Source organism: Salvelinus namaycush, chromosome 8, assembly GCF_016432855.1.
Source record: "Salvelinus namaycush isolate Seneca chromosome 8, SaNama_1.0, whole genome shotgun sequence".
NCBI lineage: Eukaryota > Metazoa > Chordata > Actinopteri > Salmoniformes > Salmonidae > Salvelinus > Salvelinus namaycush.
The window spans coordinates 59460562-59480609 of NC_052314.1; the positions used below are offsets into that span (position 1 = coordinate 59460562).

The 20048-nt window shown below is 42.9% G+C and overlaps 2 protein-coding genes across 4 annotated transcripts in view; both read left to right on the forward strand.

The window, feature by feature from the left end:
* LOC120052982 overlaps window positions 1-19940 on the forward strand; it is a 32018-nt gene extending 12078 nt beyond the window's left edge. For all 3 annotated transcript variants that reach the window (XM_039000235.1, XM_039000232.1, XM_039000234.1), the window contains exons 4-5: window positions 14259-14411; window positions 18603-19940. In XM_039000235.1, coding sequence (XP_038856163.1) covers window positions 14259-14411; window positions 18603-18995 — 546 coding nt within the window. In that variant the 3' untranslated portion in view covers window positions 18996-19940. The remainder of the gene's footprint in view (window positions 1-14258; window positions 14412-18602) is intronic.
* LOC120052984 (oocyte zinc finger protein XlCOF7.1-like) overlaps window positions 4171-20048 on the forward strand; it is a 164375-nt gene continuing 148497 nt past the window's right edge. Inside the window, exon 1 of the mRNA XM_039000237.1 lies at window positions 4171-7927. The gene's annotated coding sequence lies outside the window, so the exon portion shown is untranslated. The remainder of the gene's footprint in view (window positions 7928-20048) is intronic.

Consider the following 20048-nt stretch of genomic DNA (forward strand, 5'->3'; position numbering starts at 1 on the left):
AGAGAAAGAAATCCAAGCTTTTGTGAGTGTATCAATCAATGCTGGAACAGCTAGCCCCAAATTAGCATGGTCACGAAAGTCAGAAAAGCAATAAAATTAATCGCTTACCTTTGATAATCTTTGGATGTTTGCACTCACGAGACTCCCAGTTACACAACTAATGTTATTTTTGTTTGATAAATATCACTTTTATAACAAAAACACGCTATTTGGGTTGCGCGTTATGTTCAGAAAACCAAAGCCTCGTTCCGTTCGACGAAAATTCTAATCCGTAATTGTCGTAGAAAAAAATGTATTTTATAATCAATCCTCAGGTTGTTTTTAACAAACATAATTGATAATATTTCAACCGGACCGTAACCTACTCAATAAGAGAGAAAAAGAAAATGGAGAGCTACCCTCTCGCGCGCAGGAACTAATCCGAGGACACCTGACTACTTTTGAAAAATCTCGCTCATTTTTCAAAATAAAAGCCTGAAACTATGTCTAAAGCCTGGTCACCGCCTGAGGAAGCCATTGGAAAAGGAATCTGGTTGATACCCCTTTAAATGGAAGAAAGATGGGCCAGGAAACACAGATAAAAAAAAATATATATCACTTCCGGGTTAGATTTTCTCAGGTTTTCACCTGCAGAATCAGTTTTGTTATACTCACAGACAATATTTTGACAGTTTTGGAAACTTTGGAGTGTTTTCTAATCTGTAAATTATATGCATATTCTACGATCTGAACCTGAGAAATAGTCCATTTACCTTGGGAACGTTATTTAAAAAAAATAATAATAATAATAATCTGACCCCTAGCGTCAGGACTGGATGGATCTTTACCAGGCTTCAGCTGATTTCTTTTTACCCACAACATATTTATGTCCAGCATGATGGGTTTAAAACTTATGAAGTCATTCTATAACTACAGTATAGGACTCAAATGTAGTGGGGATGTTGAGTGTGTTTATTATCTCTGTGTGTGTACGTACCTGAGGGAGTGTATGTCTGTAATCTGTATCACCTGTCTTTTCCAGGAGGAGGAGGGTCCAGAGGTGCTGCTGGTGAAGGAGGAGGGGTATGAGGAGGGTCTGGGGAACCCTGAGGGGACCATGGTCATAGAGGACAACCAGACTACACCTCCTGAACCCACAGAGGAACCAGCTGAGCAGCACAGGACCACACACAGTCTCACTGAAGTGAGCCCACTATGAACTACTGGCTGAATAGTATTAGGTCAGGGCCTGTTTTCAAAAAGCATTAGTGCTGATCTAGGATCGGTTTTGCCTTCTAGATCATAATGAATAAGACTACATAGACAGGTAGGGAACTGATCCTTGATCAGCACTTATACTCTGGATACTGGCCCAGGTCTTGATTATTTTTGCTTTTAGTGTGGGACCATGCCTTTTAATTATCACACCATTAAAGAGTGTCAAGTAATCAAATTAACTAACATGTTTGCATAGTACTCATAGCAGTCCGTCATTGCCCAATCAGAAGATGCTCCGTAGCAGGGTGCTCATGTCATATTTCTTGATCCAACATCCTCTCACTCTGTATCTCTTACAGTCAGTAGACATGGAGGATGGGAAGCCTGATCTGCTGCTGGTCAAAGAGGAGACAATAGAAGACGGACCAGAGAGCATTGATCTGCTGAGTGGACTAAAGATGGGGGTGCAAAGTAAGGGAGAAATACATATAGCCGACATACAGTAATAGATCTTCAACAGCAATTTTCTTCATTCATAAAATGAAATCAATGCAACGTATGTTTACATACAAAAACTCACATTAATGTATGAACTTGACCAGGAAATTGACGACAACTCCATGTTTTTAAAGTCTATTTTCTAACCTCTTCCTACAGGTGGTTGGCTGGAGGCTAACAGAGGAGACTGGGCAGCCATCTTTGATTCCCATACCCAGATGGGTGCAGCCAAGGGCCTGGGGGAGGACATCACTGAGCAGGCCAGGATCACTGGTGACATAGTGGAGGTTAGTGGATGGGACAGCGTCTTCAACTCAGGGCTGGGGAACAACACTGTTAACCACAACCATAAACAGACAGTCGAACACAGAACAACGACCGAACAAAGTCTCCATGACAACAGACTGGCAGAGACCAGGGCAAGGCGTAGATTTGATCGACGGGGAGGTATCCATATGCGGCGGGAGAGAACAGACACAGACTTGGCTAGCTATGCTCCGTCCTGCTCCTATAGTTGTGATTCAGAGAGACTGATGGTGCCTCAGGTTAACCCCCTAACAGTTGCTGCCTTCAGCCTGCCTTCTATAGGATCTATCAACTGGAACATGGACCCTGCAACAACACAGACACTGCCTGACCTTCGTCCTCCTCTCCTTATGTTAAACCAGACCTCAGACAATGTCAGTCCCTCAACAATAAATGGCTATACAAGCCCATTGACAAATGACAGTAGTAACGCTATCAGCAGATCTAATGGCAAAGATAAGCGCTTCTCGTGTTCATTCTGTGGGAAAGCCTTCAGTTTCCCCAAACAGGTGGAGATCCATAAGAGGATGCACACAGGGGAGAAACCGTTTGGCTGTACCCAGTGTCAGATGCGCTTTGCTGAAGCTTGTCACCTGAAGAGGCACCAGAGGGTCCACACAGGGGAGAAACCTTTCAGCTGCCACCTGTGCCGGGTCAGTTTCTCCCACTCCTCCAGCCTGAAGAGGCACCAGAGGGTCCACACGGGAGAAACCAAATAGCTGCTCCCAGTGTAACAAAAGGTTCTCCCACCAGCACCATCTGAAGATGCACTTGAAGGTCCACACGGGAGAGGGGCCGATCACCTGTACGCAATGAGTTTCTCAGAGAGGAGCTATCTCAGGAAATGCACATGGCCCATGTAACATGTTATGTAGTACTAGTTAGTTTGTTAGTAGTTCATTCTGATGGTTTTGGATGTAGTAGGGAACTGGATGAGGTGAACTGAGGAAAGAATGAGTATGATGAGGCATGGTTGGTGTGATGGCGTCTGTAAAAATGCTTCTCTGATAAAGTGATAACCTTGTCCTGTTATAATGCGGAAATGATAGTGCCTTAATTCATGTTTACTTGACATGAAGATGTGTAATGTAATGTTGAACCTTTTCCGAAGTATTCTCAAATAAATGTTCTCAAAGCGAGGGTACCAAATGTACAGGAAGGCAGAGGCTACGAATATGGAGGTTTCATCCCCGCTTCACCCCTCTGGAAAGTTATTTCTCAAATCTAAGGATCCAAATTACATTCTGCGCATGTGTTATTTACTCATGTTCACGTTTCTTTATTTAGTCACCCTCTTCTGGACCCAAAACCAATTTGAGCGATATGATAATGTAGCCGGTCTTTGCCTCATGTCTGAACAGCTGCGATTTGAATGAACGTTCCAAAAATATGTATGAAGGCTACAACCTTCTCTGTCTGGTGTAACGGATATTGCCGTAGCAATAGTCTCAACATTGCATTGGGACAAAACAATTTGCGTTTGATGTGATGATATAATCTTTAAAGTTATGCTGCCATATAGCCAGGAGTCTGCCTCCTGTTTAGCCGTTCTTTGTACTGATGATGAAAGAACATTGCTAGACTGTTAAAGACAAATAACTGTTTGTTCTGTTTTGTGTACAAGCGGCAGTGGAGTTACAGAGTGACTCAGCACTGAGCAGCAACTGAAAGGAGAAGGCTAGTAGATCCCGCATGCGCAGAAATCTCTGTATTTTTAGCAACAGCAATTTGGGTTCCAGAAAATCCGGAACCGCAGCCACTTGGTTCCAGAAAAAGTAAAGTGTTACCATATTGAGAAATGTTATTCTACTCTTCATGTAATGTTTTGTGCAGTAAAAGTATTGTACTTCACGTTATGCATGTGTGTGACCATTTTGTTGAAATTAAATGCAACATTTACTCTGTACTGACTGACTTGGTTATTTTTGTATCATTGCAGGGTCTGAGTTTCAACCGAACCAAAACATTATACTTAATTATTGAATAAACATGTTATGGACATTTTTTTTTAGAAACTCCAATGGCTTCGTATTATTAGTTACTTGAATCACAGTGTTAGATGGGCTTTGTCTGTGATTTAAAAACATTTTGTTTCTGTGTGTACAGCAAAGAGTTTCTTATATAAACCTTTATATGCTCTTCTGTACAATTAGTGTTTACAGTCTGCAGTCAATGTGGACCTGCTGATATCCGGTGTTGCTGGGGGTAGAGACTGGACCTCTGAAGCGGCTGGTCACAAACCCTGGCTCTGGATCAGGAGCCTTCACTTTTCCTTCCCGAGTCGGAACCAGGACCGAACCACAAGGGACAAAAACTCCACCACCACACAGAACACAACCAGTGGACAGGTGGACTGAACAACCTCAGTCCTGGGACCGAGGCTGCAATCAGGGATCCAGTCTGCAGCCCAGACCCTTCTCTTCAGTCTCAGTGCAGGGATGTAGCAGGGCCTGGGGCTGATAGACTCTCCTGCTCCTATGATACAAACACCACAGTATCAATGATGAACAGAGCAGGTCACCCTGGACTTCAGCCTTCACAGAGAGTGGTGGGAGACCACTCTGGTGGTTGTCTAATAGGAAGTCTGTCTTCTCCTTTAGGATCTCATCTTTAATATAGATCCTTTCTGTTCAGTGTAAACACAAGTGGTCTGAGTATGGAAAGCCATGAGGTGAGGAAGATGGCGGAAACTATTGTTTTGTTTGAAACTGCTGGCGAGTGAAGATGAGTGAGTGGGTTTCAGTGGTGAAAAACAAAGGAAACAGAAGTAAAGTTGTTGTGGAAACTCCTAGACTCGTCTTTAGTCTGAGTGAGTGTTTTGGAGATCTGTTTTAAGTCTTGATAGATGTCATGGAATGCGTTGGGTGAAGTGGAGTCAAAAGAAGTGGGTTTATTTTGATTTTTTGTGTGTCTGCGGAGTAGAAGAGGTGTACATTGTGCCTCAAGAAGATATGAGTGGAATGTTTTGTGTATGGATCTTCAAAGCAGAGCGCCTATTAACAGGGTTATCTGGGGTGGCGCATAGTGTGTGCAGATTTTATACCTGAGGAAGTAGGTGGAGTTGTTGGTGCAGGTTGACAGACCCGTATGGTAGATTAAGTAAAGAAATTCACTTCATCTAGTTTCTCCCTTCTCATGTAAATTTGGGCTATGTGAGATACCCTTTAAGAGCCTACATGCACAAACCCCATCAGTGCCATAAATGCTAAATATTTGGTAAGGTGTCAAGTGTATGCAGACGGGAAGAGTATCGAATGCCAATACCCAGATTGCCCTGTTAGAGTGAAGGAGACAGAAGTGGCAAAAGTAAGGGCTGTCCAGCGTGTCTTCTACCTGGCGGTGGTGAGAAGAGTTGAAGGAACGAGTAGAGCTGTAGATGCAATGGTAGTAGAGCCTGCATCAGTGAATGTGTGTGTAAAAAGGCGTGCTTTGTTGCATTTATTACAATGGTCATTAACTGCACAGCACAAACGGAGAGGAAATCGGAATCATTGTAAGTGCAGTTGAACGTTTTTGGGGGGACTTGACAGCAGAGGCAGTACAAGTAATCCTATCGCCGAAAATACCTCCCTAACAGGCCCCTGGGCCTGTCTAGGGATGTGACTTAAATTGGAATGTGACTGTGTTGGTGTTTCAATTACTGGAGAGTGAGACCAAATCATGGACACTGGACAGAGTGGATTTCAGTTGTAGCAAAATGGCAGGTTTATTAAGTCAAAGATATTTTGTCCTGCAGTTTAGCGTGCACGGACCTAGTCATATGGCTCAGTATCGAGTCAGCTGAAAAAGGCTAGCCTAAACAGAGATTACAGCAGATTTTATACATGGAACAATGTAGGTAGAGTCTCTTCGTGTTGGTCTTCTGACTGGTCCTGAAGAGTTGGAGGCGGGTCTGCTCTGGCCATAGCAGGAGCCCCATTGGTGCACAGCAGAGTCCTCTGCTCTTGGCACCTGACCAGTAGAGAGGGGAGTGAGGTGTGTGTGTTCATGCGATGATGAAATGTTTGTGTGTCAAGGAGTCGAGAGATAAGGGGAACTGTAACTGGCAGTTACTGTCTGGGGCTAGGGGGTTTCCTGATTAGAGGGGTGCAAGCAATGACTTAAGTCAGGCGGTTTAGTTTGGCGCTCTATAACTGTTTTGTGCGGTTAGTGTCCTTGTGACAAATGGGGAACCATGTGTTATGCAACAACAGTCTTGTGTCTTAGCAATGGGGTGTGTTGTGCAAGCTTTAATCCTATGGTCACAAGCAGGCTCTAAATCAGCCTAGGCCACCTAAATGATGTTTAATATATGTGCTTGATTTATGAGCTATGTATATGAATATATGTATATATGACAACTGAAAGAGTGGAATGGGTGTCTAATTTTTACTTTGTCGGTTTTTCCCCTTTCCTACAACAGATATTTTTTTCTATAGTTTACCACCCATACAGTAGGTGGCATCATGCACATCTAACAGTTGTTTGCAGACCGCCATAATATAAGAAGTCAACCGAAGTGAACAGTTACCAAGATGTTTATTAACATCATGGAACTCACAATATTAGTAATTTAACTTCACAGCATCACATACTAACCTCAGGTAGTCTTTAATTCGCGTTGGAGACAGGACTTGGTGTATTTATGTTATCTAGGTAACGCTAGCTGCTAACAATAATGGCTAACAATAATTGTATGATTTTTCACACTGAAATAGCCTCCATTATGGAGGTGCTAGCGAATGCAGCCGTGTCAGAGATCTGTAAACTCGTAGACGACGACTATGCAGTGTTTCGTTTGGAAATAACTCAAAGCCAGAAAGAAAATGGGGTTACGGAGGAAACTACAGCTACTGAAGGTGGCACGGGAGCGTGTCCTCGCTAGTCGTCCCAGTAGTGTCAAAGTCGGCGACCGATACAGAATAGTAAGAGGTACATTTTACAAAAGGCCGAGGTCGCTCGTTCATATATATCTCTGTGCCTGTAGCCCCACACCGTAGCCCCACACCCAGCAGATCCGACCATCTTGCTTGCAGCTGCACTATGGTCAGACATATGTTCTGTGTAGATTAAAACAGTGGATCCGGCGCGAGACATGGCTCAGAAAACATACCTCAATCCAGGGATTAAAAAATGTCTTGTATTCTGAATTGTCCCATTATCCCAACTGTTACACTGAGAAAATTTAAAGACTTCTAGTCTTTCTGGAAAACTGGACTGTTCATCCTCATGCTAGGTAACAGAAGCCATTTTGGGAATGGCAGCTCCTTTGTTGTTCAATGCATAATGGCTACTGTTAGCTAGCATGAGGACAAACATGGCAGTTTACTTAGAGCCCCTTAAACTAGCACTCTTCAATCTTCTCTGTGTAACAGTTGGGATAATGGGACAATTAGGTGTCCAACGCATTTCTCAATTGAATTACATTTTATAAGCCTTACCTCGTGCCGGCTCCACATGTGTAAATCTACACAGGAAGTCTGTCAAATCCTAGTGCAGCTGTAAGCAAGCAGGTAGGATCTGCTGGCTACCCTCTCTGCATGTTCAGATGTTTTAGCCAGAATTGTGTCTGTCAGTTTTTGAATAGTAAGCAATAATTTCCCCGATTACTTAGCTATCTTGCGCAAAGACACATCATATTCTAACCAGATTCTTGATTTACTGCATTTCCTATTTACTCAATGAAAACAATGTGATATATGGAACACAATACATTGATCAATAAATAGTATATTAAGAAGTTGAGAAGTGTCAACAGTGTACAATATACCATTGACAGTAGCTAACCATCAATTTTCCCCCAATCACTCTCGCAGGTGAAGGACATCTCACTGGAGGCCACAGGAGCTTTGTGAAGCCAGTGGGACACAATACATGGAGAGATGACCAACCAATCACTGTTGATGAGGGGAGTGGAACCTCAACTCAGCACGTTATCGTTATAGAGGTTAGTGTAATAGTATTACATCAAAATTACAGTACATCAAATGTGGCAAGTTTATTTCAGAAAGGCTCCCCTCAGCTATTCACTTGCTTACATCCTCATTTATCTGTGAGACTTCAATATGACATTGTTATCCAATTCTACTCATGTACCGGTAATAACTGGGGATGGGCATTTGAAATATTTTCACTATTAAAAATATAATTGTATTTAATTGAGACAAAGCCTTTTCATAGTTAAAATACGCCTAAGATGTTTTTTCCCTTCCAAAATGAATACTGTTGCAAGTATTCAAATACTAACCTCCATTCGGATATTCGAATAAACGCTCCCATTCCTGGTAATAACCTCCTCTATTCTTGTGTCAGTCTGCAGAGGATGCAGATCCTGGGGTCAAACAGGAGAGGACTGGAGGAGAGGAGGACCCACGACCCAGCACTGACATCCAGACTGGAGCAGCAGCTGGAGTGGCACCCCCTGTAGCTACGGAGGACCTATCCACCGCCGCCGTGCCCCAGCATCATAGAGGTCAGTGGAACGCGGAATGCCGTCCTTAAGTCCGAGACAGACACCAAGACTTTAACACACACAATCCTACACGGGATCTGACCACAGATCTGTGGCCACTGGGCTGTCCTCCTGCTCCGGGCTCAAGAGAATTTACTGGTATTTCACCAGAGCCAGAGGACGGTTCATTCCCCTGGAGATGGTGAGGCGTTAGATCATCAACACCAGTGTCTATCTTGTTCTTACACTACAGAGATGGACCCTGGCAACATGCCCTTGGTTTTAGAGGCAGAAGGATCTGTCTAGAGGGGAATGAATCCAGTACAGTTGTATTGTATACTCTGAAGGTTGCCTAGATAAAAAAGGGGAGGTTGTAGTCATTGGTAGATGAAATGACTTTGACAGTGGAGGGTGACGCTCCTCCAACATGGAATGCAGATAGTCACCCAGGAGACAGACAGTCGCACTGCAAATATTTCTTAGATTACAGGGGAAGCTTAGAGATCAATCCAAATGTCCTCACCCACTCCCTTTTACATGCGTTTAGGGATCGCGAACCAGTGTCCATGTCGATGGCACCTTCCGATTCACACGGCCGTGTCCTTTTTGATCAGGTATTGACCTCAAACAACAGGGCTAGAGCCCAGACGCAGGGAGGTCGAGCAACATCAGGCAATAGTAAAGAGAAGCGGTTCCTCAGCATGTTCTGTAGCAAAGGCTTTAGCTGCCTTCATAGGGTGGAGATCCACCAGAGAGTCCACACGGGTGAAACCCTTCAGCTGTATTCAGAGTCACATGCACTTCGCTCAGGCTTGCACCTTGAAGAGGCACCAGAGGGTCCACACATGGGAGAAACGCTACACCTGCCCCCAGTGTGAGAAGAGGTTTTCAGTTATTCCCAATCAAATTAGCTGAATTTGAGCAATTTTGCAAGAATAATTAATATTATTAATAAACAGGTAAAATAATAGAAACACTTGAGTAAATGAAGGATACAAAGTGTGTGTGTGTGTGTGTGTGTGTGTGTGTGTGTGTGTGTGTGTGTATATACATACATACATACATACATTACCAGTTAAAGTTTGGACACACCTACTCATTCCATTTAAAAAAAACTATTTTCTACATTGTAGAGTAATAGTGAAGGCATCAAAACTATGAAATAACACACACATATGGAATCGTGTAGTAACCAAAAAAGTGTTAAACAAATCAAAATATATTTTAGATTCTTCAAAGTAGCCACCCTTTGCCTTGATGACAGCTTTGCATAGTCTTGGCATTCTCTCAACCAGCTTCATGAGGAATGCTTTTCCAACAGTCTTGAAGGAGTTCCCACATATGCTGAGCACTTGTTAGCTGCGTTTCCTTCACTCTTCGGTCCAACTCATCCCAAACCATCTCAATTGGGTTGAGGTCGGGTGATTGTGGAGGCCAGGTCATCTGATGCAGCACTCCATCACTCTCCTTGGTCAAATAGCCCTTACACAACCTGGAGGTTTGTTTTTGAGTCTTTGTCCTGTTGAAAAACAAATGATAGTCCCACTAAGCGCAAACCAGATGGGATGGCGTATTGCTGCAGAATGCTGTGGTAGCCATGCTGGTTAAGTATGCCTTGAATTCTAAATAAATCACTGACAGTGTCACCAGCAAAGCACCATCACACCACCTCCTCCATGCTTCATGGTGGGAACTACACATGCGCCTCAAAGACACAGCGGTTGAAACCAAAAATCTCACATTTGGACTCATCAGACCAAAGGACAGATTTCCACCGGTCTAATGTCCATTCTCGTGTTTCTTGGCCAAAGCAAGTCTCTTCTTATTATTGATGTCCTTTAGTAGTGGTTTCTTTGCAGCAATCGACCATGAAGGCCTGATTCACGCAGTCTCCTCTGAACAGTTGATGTTGAGATGTGTCTGTTACTTGAACTGAATAATTTATATGGGCTGCAATTTCTGAGGCTGGTAAGTCTAATGAACTTGTCCTCTGCAGCAGAGGTAACTCTGTGTCTTCCTTTCCTGTGGCGGTCCTCATGAGAGCCAGTTTCATGATGGCACTTGATGGTTTTTGTGACTGCACTTGAAGAAACTTTAAAAGTTCTTGAAATTTTACGGATTGACTAACCTTCATGTCTTAAAGAAATGATGGGCTGTCGTTTCTCTTTGCTTATTTGAGCTGTTCTTGCCATAGTATGGACTTTGTTTTTTACCAAATAGGGCTATCTTCTGTATACCACCCCTACCATGTCACTACACAACTGATTGGCTCAAACACATTAAGAAGGAAAGAAATTCCATAAATTAACTTAACAAGGCACACCTGTTAATTGAAATGCATTCCAGGTGACTACCTCATGAAGCTGGGTGAGAGAATGCCAAGAGTGTGCAAAGCTGTCATCAAGGCAAAGGGTGGCTACTTTGAAGTATTTCAAATAATTTGATTTGTTTAACACTTTTTTGGTTACTACAAGATTCCATGTGTTATTTCATAGTTTTGATGTCTACACTATTATTGTACAATGTAGAAAACTTGTGACTGGTACTGTATATGCCAAAAAAGTATTTTACGTATTGTGTTTGTACTGTGTAGGCTATATGATGTTCACAAATGTAATTTCATTACTTCCATTCAACTAGCTATTTTTTTCCGCAAGATACTTTTAATTAGAAAGTTAATTCAGTTAATCAAGTTAATGCTGATTTTTAGTTGAAACGTTGTGTGGTTATCATATGGTGTCTTTTTAATAAACACAAAATGGGACTTTTCATTCTAAGACTTCTTTTAATATACATCACATATGATCTGTATACACACAACAGCGCTTTATAAGCAAAACACTTGCCAAGTGTATTGGTAAGTATCTATTTGTCAATAACAGTTGGTGCGCGATGTCAAATATTAAATAAGTCTCAAGGTATTGCTCGCATGAGGTAGAGTACCTTATGGTAAGCTGTAGACCACACTATCTACCAAGAGTTCTCATCTATATTACTCATAGCCGTCTATTTACCACCACAAACCGATGCTGGCACTAAGACCGCACTCAACAAGCTGTATAAGGCCATAAGCAAACAAGAAAATGCTCATCCAGAAGCAGTGCTCCTAGTGGCCGGGGACTTTAATGCAGGCAAACTTAAATCCGTTTTACCTCATTTCTACCAGCATGTCACATGTGCAACCAGAGGGGAAAAAAACTCTAGCCCACGTTTACTCCTCCCCTCTAGACCACCTTTACTTCTCCCCTGCCCTCTATTTGACAAATCTGACCATAATTCAAGCAAAAACAAAAGCAGGAAGTACCAGTAACTCACTCAATACGGAAGTGGTCAGATGACGCGGATGCTACAGGACTGTTTTGCTAGCACAGACTAGATTTTTTTCCGGGATTCATCAAATGGCATTGAGGAGTATACCACCTCAGTCATCGTCTTCATCAATAAGTGCATCAACAACGACGTCCCCACAGTGACCGTACATACATATCCCAACCAGAAGCCATGGATTACAGGCAACATCCGCATCGAGCTAAAGGCTAGAGCTGCTACTATCAAGGAGTGGGACACTAATCTGGACGCTTGTAAGAAATTCCGCTATGCCCTCAGACGAACCATCAAACAAGCAAAGCATCAATACAGGATTAAGATTGAATCCTACTACACCGGCTCTGACGATCGTCGAATGTGGCAGGGCTTTAAAACTATTACAGTCTACAAAGGGAAACAAGACGAGCTAAACGTTTTTTTATGCTTGCTTCGAGGCAAGCAACACTGAAGCATGCATGAGAGCACCAGCTTTTCTGGACGACTGTGTGATAATGCTCTCGGTAGCTGATGTGAGCAAGACCTTTTAAGGTCAACATTCACAAAGCTGCGGGGCCAGACGGATTACAGGGACGTCTCCTCAAAGCATGCGTGGACCAACTGGCAAGTGTCTTCACTGACATTTTCAACCTCTCCCAGACTGAGTCTGTAATACGTACATGTTTCAAGCAGACTACCATAGTCCGTGTGCCCATGGAAGCAAAGCTAACATTCCTAAATGATTACCGCCCCGTAGCACTCACGTCTGTAGCCATGAAGTGCTTTGAAAGGCTGGTCATGGCTCACATCAACAGCATCCTCCCAGATACCCTAGACCCACTCAATTAGCATACCGCCCCAACAGATCCACAGATGATGCAATCTCAATCACATTCCACACTGCCCTTTCCCACCTGGACAAAAGGAACATCTATATGAGAATGCTGTTCATTGACTACAGCGTTCAACACCATAGCTCATCACTAAGCTAAGGACCCTGGGACTAAACACTTCCCTCTGCAACTGGATCCTGGACTTCCTGACGGTCCGCCCCCAGGTGGTAAGGGTAGGCAACAACACGTCTGCTACGCTGATCCTCAACACTGGGGCCCCTCAGAGGTGTGTGCTTAGTCCCTTCCTGTACTCCCTGTTCACCCACGACTGCGTGGCCAAGCAAAACTCCAACACCCTCATTAAGTTTGCAGACGTTGTCTCACCGACAACGATGAGACAGCCTATAGAGAGAAGGTCAGAGACCTGGCAGTGTAGTGCCAGGACAACCTCTCCCTCAATGTGAGCAAGACAAAGGAGCTGATCATGGACTACAGGAAAGGGCAGGCAGAACAGGCCCCCATTAACATTGACGGGGCTGTAGTGGAGCGGGTTGAGAGTTTCAAGTTCCTTGGTGTCCACACACCAAGACAGTCGTGAAGAGGGCACGACAGCACCTTTTCCCCCTCAGGAGACTGAAAAGATTTGACATGGGTCCCCAGATCCTCAAAAAGTTCTACAGCTGCACCATCGAGAGCATCCTGACTGGTTCCATCACCGCCTGGTATCGTGACTGCTCAACATCTGACCGTAAGGCGCTACAGAGGGTAGTGCGTACGGTCCAGTACATCACTGGGGCCAAGCTTCCTGCCATCCAGGATCTGTATACTAGGCGGTGTCAGAGGAAAGCCCAAAGAATTGTCAGACTCCATTCACCCAAGTCATGGACTTTTCTCTCTGCTACCATACGGCAAGTGGTACCGGAGCGCCAAATCTAGGACCAAAAGGCTCCTTAACAGCTTCTACCCCCAAGCCATAAGACTGTTGAACAATTAATCAAATCGCCACCGGATTATTTACATCGTCTTCAACTTTCTTCTACGATGTACGCGAATATAACTTGTTGTATAATACTTCTACATCTTTATTGCTATGAAAGCATATGAATATATGTGAAAAGGACCGGCAAAAACTTTAGTTTTGTCATATGCGAAGTAGTAGCCTAGTCAAGGATGCATCATCATGCAATATTGGGACACAGCACTTTACAGACCTAGATGTAATGGAACAAAAGTAAACCTTGAATTTGTAATTTACTTATTTTAAGAAATGCCATTGGTTTGTGGATAAAAAGTCTAAGTTCTTTGATAGGATGATGTGGAATTTGTTACCGGAAATAATCACTGCCAACTGGTGAGATTAGCATAAGGCTAACGTGTGCCAGGTTATCTGATCGGACCAGCTAAAATGTAATGAAAGGGAAAGGGGGATATCTAGTCAGTTGTACAACTGATTGCGTCTTCCGCATTTAACCCAACCCTTCTGAATCAGAGAGGTGCAGGGGGCTGCCTTAAACGACATCCACGTCATCGGCGCCCGAGGAGCAGTTGTATAGCGTTTTATGTGCAATTAAATCAACTATTTTAATTGGCTGATGCACATTGAGACTAAAGGAATTGTTTAATGTAGCAAGTATGGCCCTTCCATGTTGTGTTTTATTATCTGTGTAATCTGTATCACCTGTCTCTTCTAGGAGGAGGAGGGTCCAGACATGGTGCTGGTGAAGGAGGAGGGTCTGGGGAACCCTGAGGAGACCATGGTCATGGAGGACAACCAGACTACACCTCCTCCTGAAACCACAGAGGAACCAGCTGAGCAGCACAGGACCACACACAGTCTCACTGAGGTGAGCCCACTGTAAACTACTGTCTGAATGGTATTAGGTCAGGGCCTGTATCCACAAAGCCTTTCAGAGTAGGAGTTCTGATCTAGAATCAGTTTTGCCTTTTGGATCATGTGGAAAGATCAGCACTCCTACTCTGAGACTCTTTGCAGATAGGACACAGGTCTTGATTAATTATTTTTCTTAAGTGTGGGACCATGCCTTTGAATTTAAAAACAGAGTGTGAAATAATCAAATCAACTCACACGTTTTCATCTAACAATGACGAAGTTCTCAGAGGCAAATAATGAAACACACAATTCTATCCCTGTTATATATTTTTGTTGTATTATTACAATCCATATTTGAAGATGGATAGAAAAGCTATAACTAATTGGAACACAAAAGCACTAATTCAACATGGTGGTGATAAAAACACAGCAGACAGAAGGCACAGTATGTATTGAGATGGATGGTGTGGTGTGTGGGAAAGTGTGGCGTTGAGTGAAAAAGGAAATGGTTTCCAATGTATGTCTGTGAGCAGAGGTTGTGAGAGAGCTTTCAATGTTGTGCAGATGAGGGATATACATTTTATAATGAATTATACGTCTTATTTCTTTATTGTCCTGTCATGGTGGAACAGCGTTTTAAAATAAATTATACATCTAATTTATTTATTGTCCTATCATGGGGAACTACATTTTTAAATAAATTAGATGTATAATTTATGGTCCTATATTGATGGAACAGTCCACAACCCTATACACCCACCTGAACGACCCAGATACTAAGGAGAAGTCCCTATCTGTTTTATGGGCTTGCTGTAAGCGGCCTGTATGCAGCCAAAATGCGGTCAGAGACCTTCTAGAGCAGCACCGCCCCCCTCAAGATTCTGAACCTGCCTGGCAGGGTTGGTCCTGCAAAGCCAGAGCCCCCTGACGGGAGAGCATAATATACAAGGAAATTCTCAAAGCTGCTAATAAGAACCTTGACGACCTTGTACCTAGCCGGGGGGGATTCCGGTGGAGTGTCCCCACCCAGGCAGTGGCAGTGCTGGCAACACTAGCTGCAGTAACCCATGGGGAGGGGATCACACTCGGACATTCAGAGAGGCGGCAAAATTAAATGTCTGACTGCACGGTGATGCTTGGGAATATGGTCACTACGGAGGACCATGTGTGGATGTTTCAGGGGAAGAGGGTATATCTGACCTCCATCACCTAGGACGTGACAATGGTTAATCAAATCTCCCCATTTCTGCCCATTTTTTAAAATCAGTTTTGCAGGCCTTCTCATACAGCTGCAACTGAATATGCATTCGTAAATCAAGACCTTTCTTGAGTTGGGCTCTGGGATGTTGCAACTGTTGAGAATCTGAGTCTATGGTTGTTGTGGGGGAAAGGGGTTGAGTGTGAGTGAGTGTTTGTATCCCACAACTGTAGCGAGGAAGTAAAATATGTTATGAACAATATAGGATGAATCACAATAATTGTTTGCTATAATAATAACTGCTTAGCATAATGTCATTTTGGTAATAGCGAGATTGGTGAGTTAAAAATACTTTGCATAAACTGCCTACATTACTACAAATACGAATAGCTAATTTATGGAAAATAAGATACACAGGATAATCTTTTAAATATATATATATATATATATATATATAAACACATACATACAGTGGGTAGAACAAGTATTTGATACACTGCCGATTTTTCAGGTTTTCCTACTTACAAAGCATGTAGAGGTCTGTAATTTTTATCATAGGTACACTTCAACTGTGAAAAAATCCAGAAAATCATATTGTATGATTTTTAAGTAATTAATTTGCATTTTATTGCATGACATAAGTATTTGATACATCAGAAAAGCAGAACTTAATATTTGGTACAGAAACCTTTGTTTGCAATTGTACATACATACACAGTTGAAATCAGACGTTTACATACACTTAGGTTGGAGTGATTAAAACTTGTTTTTCAACCACTCCACAAATTTCTTGTTAAACTATAGTTTTGGCAAGTCGGTTAGGACATCTACTTTGTGCATTACACAAGTAATTTTTCCAACAATTGTTTACAGACTGATTATTTCACTTATAATTCACTGTATCACAATTCCAGTGGGTCAGAAGTTTACATACACTAAGTTGACTGTGCCTTTAAACAGCTTGGAAAATTTCAGAAAAGGATGTCATGGCTTTAGAAGCTTCTGATCGGCTAATTGACATAATTTGAGTCAATTGGAGGTGTACCTGTGGATGTATTTCAAGGCCTACCTTCAAACTCAGTGCCTCATTACTTGACATCATGAGAAAATCAAAAGAAAATCAGCCAAGACCTCAGAAAAAGAATTGGAGACCTCTACAAGTATGGTTCATCCTTGGGAACAATTTCCAAATGCCTGAAGGTACCACGTTCATCTGTACAAACAATAGTACGCAAGTATAAACACCATGGGACCACGCAGCCGTCATGCCGCTCAGGAAGGAGACGTGTTCTGTCTCCTAGAGATTAACGTACTTTGGTGTGAAAAGTGCAAATCAATCCCAGAACAACAGCAAAGGACCTTGTGAAGATGCTGGAGGAAACAGGTACAAAAGTATCTATATCCACAGTAAAACGAGTCCTATATCGACATAACCTGAAAGGCCGCTCAGCAAGGAAGAAGCCACTGCTCCAAAGCCGCATAAAAAAAGCCAGACTACGGTTTGCAACTGCACATGGGGACAAAGATTGTACTTTTTGGAGAAATGTCCTCTGGTCTGTTGAAACAAAAATAGAACTGTTTGGCCATAATGACCATGGTTATGTTTGGAGGAAAAATGGGGAGGCTTGCAAGGAACACCATCCCAACCGTGAAGCACGGGGTGGCAGCATCATGTTGTGGGGGTGCTTTGCTGCAGGAGGGACTGGGGCACTTCACAAAATAGATGGCTTCACGAGGAAGGAAAATTATGTGGATATATTGAAGCAACATCAAGACATCAGTCAGGAAGTTAAAGCTTGGTTGCAAATGGGTCTTCCAAATGGACAATGACCCCAAGCATACTTCCAAACTTGTGGCAAAATGGCTAAAGGACAACAAAGTCAAGGTATTGGAGTGGCCATCACAAAGCCCTGACCTCAATCCTATAGAAGATTAGTGGGCAGAACTGAAAAAGCGTGTGCGAGCAAGGAGGCCTACAAACCTGACTCAGTTACACCAGCTCTGTCAGGAGGAATGGGCCAAAATTCACCCAACTTATTGTGGGAAGCTTGTGGAAGCCTACCCAAAACGTTTGACCCAAGTTAAACAATTTAACGGCAATGCTACCAAATACTAATTGAGTGTATTTAAACTTTTGACCCACTGGGAATGTGGTGAAAGAAAGAAATCATTCTCTACTATTATTCTGACATTTCACATTCTTAAAATAAACTGGTGATCCTAACTGACCTAAAATTGAATTTTTACTAGGATTAAATGCCAGGAATTGTGAAAAACTGAGTTTAAATGTATTTGGCTAAGGTGTATGTAAACTTCTGACTTCAACTGCATGTATTGTTAGGGTTCGTTCCTTACGTCCTTATTTGTCAATCATTGGTTCATTGGTGAAATTAGCATTATGACAATATCTTTAATGAAATCATTCAAAAACCTTTATCAATGCAATTGAAGACATTAGTTGACAAACAGCAACACAGCACACATGTTTCTGAGTAAGTTCTGCCCCAAACAAAAGGTCTCAAGTTGTTTTATTAAACCAAAGTCCCGCCTTAGTGATGTCACTGACTACGTCATTACCTTTTTACTCCTGAGACCAAAACCCTACATCAATGGCTATACAAACACAGCACCATTCATAACCAACTCAACTCATTCGCTGGGTACCTCTACAAAATAAAAAGAACTAGTAATTTGGTAATTACCTTTTAACAAATCAAATTAGGTGAATAACACTATTCAACTCTGTGCTGACTGACTTGGTTGTTTTTGTGTCATTGCAGGGACTGAGTTTCCCTTCTCTCAGTCAAAACATTATACTTCATTCTTGAATCAACACATATGGATTTTTTTTTATAATGAACTCTAATGGGTCCACATTGTTAGGTAATTGAATCACAGTGTTAGAGGCTTGACTGTGGTTAACATTTTATAATGTCATGTTTGTGTTTACAGTAAAGAGTTCCTTATAAACCTTTATATGCTCTTCTGTACATTTTGTGTTTACAGTGTGCAGTCCATGAGGACCTGCTGATATCCGGTGTTGCTGGCGATCACAAACCCTGGCCCCGGATCCGAACCCTGGATCAGGAGCTGTTGCTCTTCCTTCGCAAGTCGGAACAAGGACCGAACCACCACCACCACACAGAACACAACCAGTGGACAGGTGGACTGAACAACCTCAGTCCTGGTGGTCATCAGAGTTACCGAGGATCCAATCTGGGATGCAGTCTGCAGCCCAGACCCTTCTCTTCACAGTCTCAGTGCAGTGATGAAGCAGTGCTTGGGGCTGATAGACCCTCCTGTTCCTATGATACAAACACCACAGTATCCATGATGAACAGAGCAGGTGACCCTAAGCTTCAGCCTTCAGAGAGTGGTGGGAGACCCCCCTGGTGGTAGTCTTTCAGGAAGTCTGTCTTCTCCAGGATCTCATCTACTGCCTGGTGAATGGGTTAATAGAAGACCTGGACCTGGGTCTAGCCTTCCTCAGTTACCTCATGGTTACCCCACCAATACAGACAGGGTCAGGATGGGCGTTCACCACGAGCGATACCTAGCCTATAACACAGCACCCAATCTCAACAACACCCAAACAATGGCTAGAGGTCAAGGACGGAGCTCAAAGACTCCTGTTTCTACCTCCCCTGGTGTCATTGGGTTACAACATGGGAGGCCAAGCATTAGGACAGACGCAGACAAGCCGTACACCTGCCCAACGTGTGGGAAGCGCTTCGCTAGGGCAGACTATTTGAGGGAGCACCAGACCGTTCACACCAAGGAGAAGCCCTTCAAGTGCAAACTATGTTACAAGAGCTTCTCCTTACAGAATAACCTTACCAGACATAGGAGTGTCCACAAGCGGGAGAAATCGTAGCAGTGTAGCTTGAGATGCACACAGGGTATGTCTGGGATAGTTATCATGTGAAGTGTCTTGAGGTAAGAGGGTAATTAACCACATACCCTTCATTAACCCTTTGGTAACTTGTCATTTGAAACAGGCTTGTAAATACCTGTTTTTAGAGAGACAGTAAATCTAGGCTAAAACAAGGACAGTTTAATATTTACCTTACTGAGGTGATGTAGATGGAATAAAGTAATTCTATTGTTTTCTACTCTATTTTTACTATCACACTGTTCTTTCTAAACCAGTGTGCTCTCAGCTTTAAAGATACTTTTCATAGGAGATTTGATGTGTCATGTAATAAGCAGTACCGCATTTCAAAGAACAGCGCGCATAACTTTTTCATTTAACCACACCCTTTGGTGACTATTTAACAGTCGGATTGCCTGGAGATAGAAGCTGTTTTTCAGTCTCTCGGTCCCAGCTTTGATGCACCTGTACTGTCTCCACCGTTTAGATGGTAGCTGGTGAACAGGCCGTGGCTGAGGTCCTTGATGATCTTCTTGGCCTTCCTGTGACACCGTGTGCTGTAGATGTTCTGGAGGGCAGGC